Source organism: Drosophila grimshawi, unplaced genomic scaffold, assembly GCF_018153295.1.
Source record: "Drosophila grimshawi isolate 15287-2541.00 unplaced genomic scaffold, ASM1815329v1 contig_848, whole genome shotgun sequence".
NCBI classification, from domain to species: Eukaryota; Metazoa; Arthropoda; class Insecta; order Diptera; family Drosophilidae; genus Drosophila; species Drosophila grimshawi.
Window position 1 is genome coordinate 3126907 of NW_025063692.1, and position 14287 is coordinate 3141193.

A 14287-nucleotide genomic window follows, 5' to 3' on the forward strand; every position below is an offset into this window, starting at 1 on the left:
TTTATATCTCTATTTGTATCTCTATCCAAGTATTTCATATGGATTCATCTAGATATGCATATACGTATCTTATACTTACACTATTCGTACCTAAGCATAATTGTATCTTTATTTCCATCTTTATTTATATTCGTAACCGTAGCTGTGTTTCTATGTACATATAGCTAACACTCAATTTGCCCTTATCATCTGTATCTGCATTTCTATCGTTATTTCTATCTGCAGGTCTGCGTATCCCGTATCTCGTATCTGTATCTGTTTCTTTCAGGCTTAATAGCCCACATCTGATGATATTGTTGACACCTTTTGTGTTGCTACGTCAATCAGTCAGTCATCTGTCTGTTTCTCCATCTCTTTCTCTCTCTCTCTTTGTCTCTTTGTCTCTGACTGAGCTGAGACTGCTGCTCGAGTTTCTGTTTCTGTTTCTCATAATTTGTAGTCACTTTTGTTGTGCTATTTATAAAAAGCATTTTGCGCTTCAGCAATCTCAATGTGATAAATTCCATCGGGATACATTTTCTCGCATAAATCTGTTTGTTTGTTTGCATGCCAGAGCTGTTGCGAGTCTTAATGTATTGAAATGTTTTTAAACATAAGTACGACTTATGCACTTTAGTTTTTTGTTGGCATTTATTTCAAAGAAAAACTCGATTTCAAACTTTAAGTCGATTAACAAATAAACAAAAGAAGTCAAATTTGATTTCATGCATACGTAATAACTTTTTCACTTGAGTATTCATAGTAAATTTTGAATAATAATTTGAAATTGGAATGCAAGCAAGGACAAAGACCAGCACTTGTGTATTTAATTCCACTAACTTGTATTTAAATGTATTCACATTAAATTGCAGTAAAACATTGAATGAAATAAACGATCGTTTTTTTTGGGGACTGAGTGCTTCTCTTTCCGAGTATCAGTTGCATTTTTTACATGCGTAACACGCAATTAATTTGTTTATAACTATTTCGAAATAATCTAATTTCATGCGAAAATTGCCGTAATTTGCCAATCAGCATTGAAACTGAAGTCCGGCACGGTGAGCGTGCGCCCAATGTACGAAAACTAGCAAGAATGCGCTAGTCGAGAGAGCTCGACCAGGAGATACCTTGGAGGCAACTCTTCAGTTGTCATACGTCGTACACGGCTCAGACTTTCAATGTCTGTGTGTCAACCGATGTTAAATTTAGGATATCTACATACCTAATACCAAAAATATATATTTTATTGCAATTAGAAATCGATTTTCATCGATATTTACGAAGCGTTTGCGATAAAACAAAGATGCACAAACAAAACTTGATCTTTATATGGTATACGAAAACTTGAGTTTCAAATTTTTCCAATCTCTTATAACTCTCAGATCGGCTGGCTTGTAAGCACGCACATGATCAAATTTACTTCTTACTGCCTGTTACATTCTTTTGCCCATCTATATTATACTCTTTTCATACATTTTCAATGGGCTCAGGGTATAAAAATGTAAAACGCAGTGTTCTACAAAATTCTAACGAGCGCCAATCAACGCACAACGACCACGACCCAAATCCCAAATCCGAGATACAGATTCAGATACAGATACAATTACAGTTGGGCATACTGGTCACTACTGTTTGGATATGCGTCGCATTACTCTGTTGATCTTCTGAGGAGTGGGCACGGGCAGGGGCAGGGGCAGGCTTGGGGGCCAGTGGCCTTCAGCGATCAATGTCATTTCGTTTGATTCCATTAAAGTGCGACCCCAAAAAATAAAAATACTGCGTACGGCGAACTAAGCGAACGGCAACAAAGCGAAAGTGGAAATGGAAATGGAAATGGAAATGGGAATAGAAGCTCAAAGCTGGCAATGTGAAATCAATCGCATCCCTTTTGCGCCACTTCACGTCTCCATATATCCATGTATCCACAACTCCTCCAACTCCAGGTTGATGGCGACGCAGGTGCGTGAGTTAACAGCTCCATTGACTGGAGCCACATAATTTATCTTATTTTTAGCACTGGCCAACTTTTTAGGGCCATGACTTTCGGGCTACGTTTAAGGCAAGCTGTCACAACAAACCGCAACCAGCCCCCAACCCACTCTATATTCCCCTCCTGCCCCGAGACCCCATCCTCCCCAAGCTGCAATACACAAATTTCAGCATAACTTTGACTGGCTTATAAATGTCGAACGATTTATTTGCGGCTGTTTGCACACTGGTACAGGTAAGCACCCTACAAAACAGACAGGTACGAATACCTATCTACTTGCCAATACATATGCATATATGTATAAATACATATATATATATATATACATATAGAATATAGAGCATATATACATCTATATATCCCCATACTGCTGACGCGGCAAACAAAGTGTTTCAAATTTGTTTACTACTGGGGGAAAAGTCAGAATTGGTTTTGGCCAGCGCTCAGGTGGGCGGGCGTTAAATGGGGTGTGGCATTTGCCACTTGCCACTTGCACCACATGCCACTCATTGTTGGCTTCTGTGGCCTTTTGGCCTCGCCCTTGCCGTCAAATGAGGTGCAAATTTCGTTCTTCTAGAGACTGTGAGAGTTTAGAGTGCAACTTTAATGGCGTCACTCAGCTGCAAGCTGAATGAGCCAATGAATGAGCGATTGAATGAATGAAGGCATGCATGCATGCATGCATCCAGCACACATCGCGTATCCGCAATCCTCGGTCAGAGATGCAATGCAAGTCACGTCCCTGGAGTTAGCTCGTGGCTCGAGCTGAATAAACATTCGACTAGCTGTGAATCGAGTCAACAAATCACTTAACGCACTCATGAACCAGTTGCTCCATTTAAGAAAATGTACATAAATTGTATACAATTTTAAGCAATTTAATTATTTAGCTTGCAACTCAAGCAAACATGTGTGACTACTTTCTATACCCCATGCAACTCATCGGAGAAAAAAACAACTTTGCAAATCTTAGTTCAAACATATTTTGATCAAAAATACCAAAAAAAAACAAAAAAAAAAACAATTAAAACCCAAATAACGAATTTAAGTTAATTGTGATAATACGACTTTCTTTTCACTATAAAATTGTACACAAGTAAAAATTAAATTACATTTATATTAAATTAACTTAAGCAATACGAAAACAAAAAAAAAAAAAATCGACTGCTTAAAGAGCTAGAAATACATATTAGGCATTGAGTACAATAGTTAACAATATTTAAAGATTTAGCGGATCAGCCAGCCAGGGCTGAATAAATGGTATACCATTATAGTCCATCTACAGTTAACGGTATTGTGCTTCCAATCTAGCTAAAATAATTTAAGAGCGTGCACTTGACGTTGGTGCAATCGGGCAGTGAAGTGAACAGCACGCAGGACAGCTTGTAGTCGTAGATGAATTCGCAAGTGGGATAACTGCAACAAAATGAAGAAGTTGAATAAAACCAGCAACAAGAAAGAGTGAGACAGAGAGATAGCGAGATAGAGAGAGAGAGGGAGAGAGAGGGAGAGACAAGTGAGTAGAGTTTGAGTTAAATGCCAGAATCATTGAAATTTTCTAAACTGTTATTGGAAATGTGTTCAAGTTGAATTTGAAACCTCATATATTTAGTGAAGAGATGGGCGCGTGTCCTGCTTTTTCTTATCGTACGTGTCACGACTTACTTACTTATCGATATTGATCAAATAATACAAATACATTTCGATGTCAAGGAATACATATATATAAGTTTCGATAATAGCACTACTCAAAACGATCAAATACGATATTCACAGTAAATAAAATCGATAACGATATATAGAACAATAATTTGCGACACCGACTCACTCCTTAAAAAGTATATCTATATATCGAGAGCAATAAGTAACTCAAATCCATCTAGTACAAAATGTATATCGGTATCAATAACAAACTAAAAGTGACAACTATTAAATTTGACAGTCATGCAGTCATTAATAAATGTATATCGATATCGATAAGTAACACAAATCGATGACGATGACGATGGGAATGTCTGAAATAGTGTCAGTTTAGTTATATTCAATTTTAGAGTCATTTGTTGCACGCGTTCATCTCTCTTGAATGGGGAGTATGTGTGTGTGCCGTCTTACCTGATTGTAAAGAACCAGGTGCACTTGAAGTTGCACAGAATGCCATACGGTTTCTTCAGCTGCTCCTTCTTGTTGACAATGGTGTTCTGTAGATTGTAGCCATCGTAGCGTCGCCAGCAGTGATTGATATTGCCTGCAAACGAGGTGATTTGAGTGGGGTTTTTCTTAAATCTTTTTTTCTTTTCTTTCCTTTATTTGTTGTTGTTTTTTTGCCCAATAGCGGGGTAAATGTCACAAGACTTACGTCGAATGTGATGACTGCCGCCATGGTGATGAAAGTCGCGTCCTTCCAGCTGGCTGCCATGCCCATTGGTTGCCTCGACGCCAACGAGAAGGCTGCTGCCAGCTCGCGAGCCACCAAATAGCAGCAGATACCAAAGTATCAACGAGCTAACGATGAAGATGTACGTCACTAATTTGGCCATTTCCTGCAATTGCTTCTGGGTGTTTTGAAGTCCTTTGGCGGGTCGGATTTGGATTGGGTTCTGTGGCACTTTTATTGCAACTTTTTGATGGTCGCCTGTTAAATGCACTTTGCACTTCTGCACACACTTTTTTCCCTACACTTTGTCTCTGTCTCGCTTTCTCTCGCTCTCGCTCGCTCTCTCTCTCTCTCTCTCTCGCTCTGTCTCCCTCCCGCTCTCTCTCTCTCTCTCTCACACACACACACTCTCACACTTTCTCTCGCTCTCTCTCTCTGTCTCACTCTCTCTGACTCTCTCGGTCTCGCTCTCTCTTTAGGTGTTTGTGTATTATGGCTGTCGCTTTCGTTGCCGCTGCGAATGTCGCCCCTGCACTGAATACATTTTCTGAAAAAGTGAATTTGTTTTGCTTGAAGCTCAGAAGCTGACGCTGACTCTGCTCCTCCTCCTCCTCCTCCACCACTCTATTCACTCTACCCATATACATTGTGGCCGTAGTTGGTCTGTGTCGTGATTTCACATCTGCACACCATTTGTATTTATTCTTTTGGATTTCGCATTTTTGTGTTGTTTTTTCTTTTGTATTCGTATTCATATTTGTATTCGTATTTGTATTCGTATTCGTATTTGTATTTGAATTTGTATTTGTATTTGTAATTGTATTTTTTCGGTCATCATTCATGAACCTATTCAATTTGTGTGAGTAAGTATTTTAGTATTTTTGTATTTTGGATTGCGCATCTCGTTGGTCTGTCACTCATTTCGCTAATTTAAATAATCAACGTTGAATTAGCTTAACGTCTATCTCTATCCCACTCTGGCGGCCGTTCTCTCTTGCTCGCCCCCATTGCTGGGGGTGCACATCGTGTCAAGGGGCTACGAACCCCCAGTCGCAGTCAACGTACCCAGAAATTTGTGTGTGTCTAAATTTAGAAGTAATTGCGATTTCAACTAACTAACTTAGCACATTGACCAACTATTATCGATCGCGCGTCAGTTGTTTTTTTTTAACTGAACGATGAATCAATTTCGGGATTGGCAACATTTGATCGGAAATCGATTTTGTGAAATCGAGCAAAAGAGAAAGATCGCAACGATCCTGGCACCTGGAATGCACAAGCTGACGACAAAGGGCTAAATATGTATATATATCTTTTTTCCTGGGTGGGTTAGATTAGGTTAGATGGTTGGGTGAGGGCGGTTTCCGGCTTCCCGGGAAAGTTTAGATTGTGGAGTTCCGATATGTTTAATAAAAATATAGATGCTCCGAGTAGACACCAGCCTACGCCGTCTAACTTGTAGAAATCTGTAGAAATATATGCATAAATATATAGCAGATGATCAATCACAAAATACAAGTTCAGTCAATTTATCGATAACAAACATGTTTCAGTCGTGTAACGTAATCATTTAGCAAATCAGCTTCAAGTCAAACAAGATGGTATAGTTGTAATTGGGGCATGTAAAACGTCTTCTTTCGGCACGCGCCACATTCATGGCAACAGCTTCATTCACGCTCACACTCACATTCACCACTCACATTCCCATTCCCATTCACATTCACACTCGCATTCACATTGGCATACCGAGCTAGTCAAAGTGTAATAAATTAAAAATTTATTTAACTGCAGTTGACAATTTATTTGCATTTCATTTACCACAAAAGAAGCAAGCTGAAGATGAACCAGAAGCAGCAGCCTGAACAAGAAAAAACTTGCCAAAAGGATGACAAGCAGCATGGGGAACAAGAGCCCCAAAAGGCTGCCGTTGTGACACCCAAGGGATTGAAGAGTTCCATGGCTCCATAAGGGATGGATGGGGCGAAATGGGGAATGGGAAAGTGTGCTGTGTGCTGTGTGCTGTATGCAGTTGGCTTGTATGCAATGCGGTTATGGTTATGTGTGCATGTGTCTATATGTGGCATATGCAACGGCAAGTTGCAAGAAAACGCAATGAAACGAAATGAATGTCGCTGAATGAGTTGTATGAATGTATGAATGAATGCATGCATAACTAACACAAAGCCACTCCCAGCAGACTGTCAACGCATGTTTCACATTGCTCCAACTCCAAACTCAAAACTCGTCCCCCAACAATGCTCATAGCAGAAGTTAACTGTATAGAACGAGAAAGGCAACCTCAAACTGAATATGCAGCTGAATGAATGAAGTGTTTGGCAACACTTTAACTTGATTAAAAATTTAATAGCCAGTAGGGTAAACATTTGCTTCAGCTCATCTGTCTCCTTATTCTGTTTCAACTGCTCCAACTCTTGGTTACTTGGCCCCTTCAAGTTGTCTATTCAATTGCACAACTTGCCACAACATTTGCTTTCACTCTTCTATCTATGTGCTCTGGTGTGTGTGTGTGTGTGTGTGTGTGTGTGTGTTGAGTGTGAATGCATTTCATTAATTCAGTTTTGCAAACTTGAATATGCTTCGTACGAATCAAATTATAGATATGTATGTCAAGAATTATGCAATTTAGACTAGACAATCAATTGCACGTCCTGTTATCGATACCAATGAAAAGCGAAAATTTGAAACTGTTACTCAATACTAAATTAAATTGTTTCAAATGAACTTATCGTACTTTTGACCTATTTCACTCTTATATATGTAAGTGTATATCAGTGTAATCAGTTATGTAAATAGGAGTTGTTGATCTTGATGAAATTACATATAAATTACACTTTATGGATCGCAGATGATACTCCTTTTTCAAAGGGTTTGGGATTTATAGAATTATGCTAAGCATGTATCGAACTCAACTTCATTCAAGCTGATCAAAGCTAAGAATAAGAATTTACTTTTTCATTTAGTAAAAACTTTTCTTTCCGTTCAGCTCGAAACTATTATTGGCTCAAGGCGAGCAATCTTTAATTCTGAAATGAAAAAAGGGAAAAAACAGGAAACCAACAATGTCCCAACAACAGTAAAACAGCAACCGACTCTACTTGTAAATGATGAGATGCTCAAAGAATTGATCAACACACTGTAACAGTGGCAGGGCAACCGGAACAGTGGGTAGAGGGTTGAGGGGATCAGAGCTCTGGCGATGCCTTGATAATCTCACTGACCCGGGCCCGAGAGAATAAAAGCGAGCAAATGACGATGGGATGGAGAGATGAGGGGAGGCGATACCGACAGTGTCTTCAATTAAATAGTAATACAAAATAAGCAACAAAAACAAAACAAACAACATCAAATACTGAATAGAAGACAAGCAAATACAGCCAGCTATGGCATGCCGATTGTTAAACACCCTGCAACCTTACAAGAGTCGAACTTATTTAAAATTGAATATTAAATATAGAATTTTTAATCTCTAATTCAAATCCAGAACTCAAATGCCTAATTTTTGAAAACCCAATCACAAAATAAATATCCCAGAAACTCTTTTTGAATTAATATTGAAATTAGTGCAGAAACTTTAATTGTTATTTCATAAGTTAACAATAAAAAGTTGAGCACTATTCAACAATTTTAGGTTACTCCCCATTCTGTTAGTGTATAAAATGAAATCAATTGACCCAATCTAAGCCACAAATAGGCGATCAGCAACAACAACAACAACATCCAAACAACTCACCCAATCTAGGCAATAAAACAACAAGAAAAATTCGTCGATGTCGATGTCGATGCCGATAACGATGACGATGACGACGCTGGAACGGAGACAGATGCATACCAATAATTCGAGTCAATTGAGAGATCTGCTGGCAGTGCCATTTCGACCATTGAACGCGTCGCAATGTCTGAGAAACGTGGATTGGGATTGCCAATTAATGCGCGAGCATCGATTTTTGTGCCATTGCTGTTGGTACTGCCGTTGCTGCTCCAGCTGGCAGAGGTGAGTGCCTACAGGGCCCTGTTACCCGCCGATCCAGGTACGACTCCCTCACATTCACTACACTCCTTCACTCATTCTCACTCTCTGTCTCTGTCTCCTTCTTTCTGCTTAGCGAATCTTGGTAAATGCATTTATCGGGGCGATGAGCTTAAACTGGGCATCAACAATGGTATTCCGCCCTGCCAGCGACTAACTTGCAACGAGGATGGCTCCATGCTGGTCGAAGGGTGAGTCACGAGATCATGGTCAAACACACACACACACACACACACACAAGCAGTCGCACACAAGCAGACAACACCCAATACAAATATTCGAAATGTTTTGCAACTGATAAGAAGATGAATTCGACGCAATTCAAATACGAGATTTGAGTTTTTCGCATAGATTTTCCAGAGTTGCGCAAAAGTTGTTGTGGTCAGCAATTTGTAGGTCAAGACTGTCAGCTAATTAGATTAAAAGAGAGTGAGCGAGAAAGAGAATCTATTGGGATCGTAAGAGCTTCCAGATCTATCCGAAAACACGACGGAACAGCTAACTTGGACACAGACAGAGAGAGAGAGAGAGAGAGAGAGAGAGAGAAAGAGACATAACCTTGAAGAGAGGCTCGAGATAAGGTATCTTGTTTTGTATATTGTCCAAATTAAAAACAATCAACAAGTCGAACTTTGAAATTTTTATTTATATTTATATTTATATTTACATTTATATTTATATTTATGTACATATTCGATTTAGAATTGATTAAGTGTAAATTGGAAAGTCATTCTGCGATTGAAAGCTGAACACAAACAAATCTATATTTTATTAAGCAAAAATTATATATTTTGCTGTGAATGCTAATTTCTTTCTTTTTCGAGTGGCACAAGCTAAAATGTCATATAAATACGAAAACTCGCTCCTTGAACCAGTAACTCCAACAAAAGCCAGAAGAAAACAGATATCTGAGTTACGCCAAAGTTTAGATACCCTTGCAGACATCTATATTTCACTATCAATTTAAATAACTGATCGATTATTCCGATGACAGATATAGTAGTCCCATGCCGAACACTCATAAATTGTGAGTTTGTATTATGTGATTGATCAAAAATATATATAGAGACTATATGCTGTCGGCGGTGTCTCTTTCAATGCAGTACAAACATGTCGACAAAATGGTAAAATGCATGCAATATTGAGATGGGGAACATATTATAATATTAAAAACATTAACCAAAAACACACACACAGACACATGAGTGTATAAGATGTGTAAATATATATACACACATACATTCACACACACACACACATACATATATAGATAGCTACATCATTAACTTCGCATCACTCTTGCTAATCGTCTTTGTCACTATCTCTGTCTCTGTTTGCTTCTATCTCTTTTCCCCGTTCAGGTGCGGAAAAGTGCGCTTCCAGAAATGCAATCAGGGCGAACGCATCCATCAGACGGATCCCTTCCCGGACTGCTGCCTGTTGCGGTACAAGTGCAAGCGGGCGGACGGAACGTCCCACCACATTGAGTGGAATACCGCTGTGGGGGCGTGAGATGTACAAATATATTAACACTCTCACACACTCACACACACACACACACACATGTATACGGCACTGAAGGAGCTGGAGCGGATCAGTGGGATCTATCCGGACTGCCAAGCTATGCTAATTTATTTTGTACATTTCCATTTTGTTGTAACGAATAAATCTTTTTTTTTTTTGTACTCTAAATAATTGATACAGAGACGGAACCGGAACGAAAACCAAAATTCGATTTGACATTGATTCAAGAATACTTTCGTTCGTTGACGGAAAATCTTAAATGAAGCGTTAAGTCTCAAATTAAGAATGTCAGCCTGGAAACAACCTTATTTTAAGCAAGTTAAAATCTTAAAGTTGTGCTTTTAAAACGATTCCAAAACGATTCAAAATGAGTTTGAGTTTTATTAGAAATAATATTCTAAATAGTTTGCATTATATTTCACTTAATAGTGTTAATAGCAATCAGACACAACTTAAATACAATTGTAAATTATTTCAAATTTTTAATATTGCGTTTATTTACTGTAAAATATATAATATATACTTGAGGTGCTTACTCCCTTGCTTAGTATAATATAATTTTGTCGTGACGTTTGTATGGCATTGAAGGAGACATCTTCGACACCATTAAGTATATATATTCTTGATCACCAGCCGAGTCGATGTAGCTGTATCCCTTTGTATACCATAGCAATATTCTGTCGGATATTAAAATTGCAAATGGAATTTAGATTATCGCAATTGATTAGGTTGACACAAAGGGTGTATAATCTGTCGCATGCCCCAGAAAGATGTCACTCGAAAAGAAAGGGACAGCTACAAATCTCGCTCGCGTAAAAATTAAATGTGTTTCGAGCTGGAAATATGAATTTATGTGAATGATTCGTTTTTGGCTTTCAATCGTAGAACTAGGTTTAGGTTAGGTTTTTTTATTTGTAGGTTTCTTTATTTGTTGTTTGTTTCAAATCATCGACATTCCTCAGAGAGCTGTTCTGTCTCTTTTATTCTAGAATATATTCAATGGTGTCATATATGTTTTGGCCTCGATTCACTTTCAAAATACTGTATGTAATTGAATCCGGAATATATTCATGATTTTAAGTTGATTTTCTTTATGTGTGTGTGTGTGTGTGTGTGTTTGTGACACAGTTGCTTTGCTCTCGAGCGGCAGTCAAAGAAGTTGCGTAATTACCAAACCAGCTCGTTAACAGCAATTAAAGTGGCCCAAACACACACACAAGGGTCCCCATGGAGTGGCGCCCTGGCGGCATACTGTAGCCAACTGCAACTGCAAACAGAGCGTCAAACGGAGAACGAGTTGCAATTTCTGCATATACAATAAAAAAATAAACATAAAAAAATAAATAAATAAATAAATAAGCCGCAACCCTTTGTAGCAAAACTGTTAATTAGTGCGAAATAATGAACAAGCTGAGCTAGAATCTTGGCCTGGCCTGGACCCAAGCACCCCAATCCTGTTCATTAAAAGGATTTCAGCGTTAAAGCTTGAGATACTCGTGCAGCTCAAATTGTGATTTCTCCTCTCAAGCCACGCCCCTCTCTCCCCACTCTCTCTATCTCTCTCTCTCTCGCTCTCGCTCTCTTTCTCGCACAACGACAAAAAAGCTGTGGAAACTAGCTCAATTAGTTGGACAGCTTATCGCATGGCAACTCAGCTCTTTGTCGCATACTCAACATACTTGAACAATAGATAATCATCTCACTCTCCATCTCCTTCTCCTTGTCCATCGCCCATCTCTCCACTCCATCTATCTAATTTGCTATCGTCCTGTCTTCTGCATGGAGAAGTTTCACTCTGATAAGTGTGGAAATTGTTTGGCAAGAACAGAGTCTAATTTTTGGGACAATCATATCACGTTTTCTGTGTTTGAGTGCAAGCCAAAATTTAATTAGAGCAAAATTACAAAAAAAAGAAGGAAAAATTGCAAGTGCTACGAGTAGCAATTAAATTGTAATCCTCCCTTGATTTTCTCCGTACACTTTACACTTTTTGTCACAAAAAGAAAAACCAGTACAGCCCAGTCCCCCTTAAAATTGTATTTCTCCGTCTGTCGACACATTACCAATTTACCAAAATTCTTTAACTTTAACTTAAAATCAAATTTAACCTAATTAAAAATTTATAAGGCTTCTGTGGGTATTTAAACGCAAAATGGTTCAACATTTGTTGCATGGATTTCGGGAAAATCCTGAAAAACCAAATCAGATTAGTTTCCATTGCATGTGCAGCGATCTCTCGAATGATCTCTCCTCACAGTATCTTTAGCTTGTCCTGGAGTTACTCTTAAAGCTACATATATTTAAGACGAAGGACACCTTTCAATTTATTTATGGCTTTGCGGCGCCGCCTCAACTAGTTGACTCTTTTAATAACCAATTTGGCACACAGTCAGCAGCAGCATCAGCAGTAACTAGAACGGTATTAGCGTCAATGTCGTCCTGGCCCTGTTTACAAGGATAACAAAAGCAACTCCCCAGCAGCGAAATAGTGAATCACTTCTGATGCTTCTGGTAAAGCATTCTGTATGCAGACTATGTAATTGATTACCTATTAATACTCTCTTATGCAGAGTTGTATGCTGCTTTTTATTAATTATATATATATATATATATATATTTTTTTCTATCCCTTATCTTACTCTAGTTTGGACAGACGTGTCGATTTAAAATTATTATATAGCCTAGTATGATTCATAAAATTCTATAAGCTTAACAATCTTTCTATATTTTAAATATATATAACTAGTGAACATATTTGGTAGAATCTTATTAGTAGATATCTTCCATTATATATGGAGTCCACATTACAGGGTAATTCATCATGTGAGGTAGCCTTGCTTATGGGAAAGTAATGTGGGCTGTCATATGGATTTGAGGCTACATCGCCTACAAAGTATAGATTATGAATGGAATTCGTAATGGGTTCTTTTCGCTGCTGGGTCGTATAGCTAAAAGAGAGGCGCCAGTCGAGAAAAGAAAGAGAGGTTGAGCTTAATCGAAAAACGCACACGCACACCAGGTGGGGGAGAGCGAGAGCGAGAGAGAGAGAGAGAGAGAGAGAGAGAAAGCGAGATGGTCGTGTATTATGAAAAGCTCATCTAATTTCAATCAATTGTGCCAGTTGAGGGTAAATTTTAAGTGCTTCTTGCCGGGGCCAAAGCTGCAGCAGGCGTTTAACAAAAAGTTACCGTTCCTTTCCTGTCTGCCTGCCTGCCTTGCTTCCTTCCTTTCGTCCTTTGCCCATAGATATGGCAGAAAGTTGAACAAAATCAAATTCAATAAAATCAAAACGAAATTTAATAACTGCCTCGTCTCACGTGGCAAATATTACATATACATATGTATTTTATTGCCTAAAGCGACAGCTAGTTGTGACGTCACGCTACGCTCAGCCACGCCTCCATCGACAAAGTTAAGTCTCAAGTATCCACCATGGAGCCACTTAATCATATCAGCACAATAAGTCAACAGGAAACGCACCACGGTAATAAAATTAAATCCTTCTTGCCGCGCGCACTCTTAAAAGCTCAAAAAGCATCGTAGCGGGGACTGGTGGGGGGAAGGGGGGCGGAAGGGGATGTTAGAGTAAACAAACCCACCTTACTTAAAATATAAGGAGGATATTATATATGGCATAATAACCGTAGCGAATGGCGCCTGAAAAACCAACAAGCAAAATCAATGCTAAAGTCAGCAACCGACAAAATATCAACTGCCCCGCCCCTTCCCCCGTTTCCCCTTTCCCTAACAACCCACATGCGACTAACTGTTCTGCGTTTTGGGCGCAAGAAAAGGAAATAAAGAATATGAGTAAAGCAAACGCGACTAAGCAGCAATTTGGTTCAGGGTATGCTCGACTTTAACATACACCACCACTACCAAAAAATATGAATAAGAAATAAAAAAGGACGACAACTAATATGCCGCTCTGTTGTCGCTTGTGCTAGGCTAGGGTATGAAAAGAAAACTGCTTACGCGCATATTAAAAATGGTTTATTTATGTTGTGGGGGACTGCGGGGCGGAACGGGGCGGAAAGGCGCGACGGTAATCGATTTATGCGCGCTGCTATTTACAATTTGTTATTTAGGCGGCACAAACAGTGCCCCCTACCCACCCCTCCTGTTCCTCTTTTGTAAGCAAGTAAGCTTAAGCGGTGCTTTTTGAATTGCGATGCGAGACATATGCAAAAATTCACGCAAATCACGAAGGATGGGAGGAAGATGTCAAAGCATTGCTGAAAGCAAGTGCTGCCTGCCTGCCTGCGTGTGAGTGGGAGCAGGATAGTAAGAGCTCTGTAACTGACGCACCTTTTGGCTGAACATAGAAAGTTCAAGCAGAAAAAGAGAGTGTGACAGAGAGAGAGAGAGAGAT

The 14287-nt window shown here is 39.1% G+C and overlaps 2 protein-coding genes across 2 annotated transcripts; one reads left to right on the forward strand and one right to left on the reverse strand.

The window, feature by feature from the left end:
• Positions 1-3136: 3136 nt before the first annotated feature.
• On the reverse strand, positions 3137-4698 carry LOC6569512. Its single transcript, XM_001995706.2, has 3 exons — positions 4326-4698; positions 4082-4214; positions 3137-3385 (listed from the first exon to the last, which is right to left on the reverse strand). The coding sequence occupies exons 1-3, from the start codon at positions 4504-4506 to the stop codon at positions 3277-3279; spliced, it is 423 nt and encodes a 140-aa protein (XP_001995742.1). The 5' UTR covers positions 4507-4698; the 3' UTR covers positions 3137-3276.
• A 3521-nt stretch (positions 4699-8219) lies between these two features.
• LOC6569292 lies at positions 8220-10401 on the forward strand. Its single transcript, XM_001995707.2, has 3 exons — positions 8220-8392; positions 8468-8582; positions 9753-10401. The coding sequence occupies exons 1-3, from the start codon at positions 8257-8259 to the stop codon at positions 9901-9903; spliced, it is 402 nt and encodes a 133-aa protein (XP_001995743.1). The 5' UTR covers positions 8220-8256; the 3' UTR covers positions 9904-10401.
• Positions 10402-14287: the final 3886 nt, after the last annotated feature.

Bases quoted from the DNA above. Each gene is read 5' to 3' on its own strand.
- LOC6569512 (XM_001995706.2), bottom strand. From the start codon at position 4,506: ATGGCCAAATTAGTGACGTACATCTTCATCGTTAGCTCGTTGATACTT. The intron at 4,215-4,325 runs GTAAGTCTTGTG...CCTCGTTTGCAG, and splicing joins CGGCAGTCATCACATTCGAC to GCAATATCAATCACTGCTGG. The intron at 3,386-4,081 runs GTAAGACGGCAC...ATTTTGTTGCAG, and splicing joins ACCTGGTTCTTTACAATCAG to TTATCCCACTTGCGAATTCA.
- LOC6569292 (XM_001995707.2), top strand. From the start codon at position 8,257: ATGTCTGAGAAACGTGGATTGGGATTGCCAATTAATGCGCGAGCATCG. The intron at 8,393-8,467 runs GTACGACTCCCT...CTTTCTGCTTAG, and splicing joins CCTGTTACCCGCCGATCCAG to CGAATCTTGGTAAATGCATT. The intron at 8,583-9,752 runs GTGAGTCACGAG...TTCCCCGTTCAG, and splicing joins GGCTCCATGCTGGTCGAAGG to GTGCGGAAAAGTGCGCTTCC.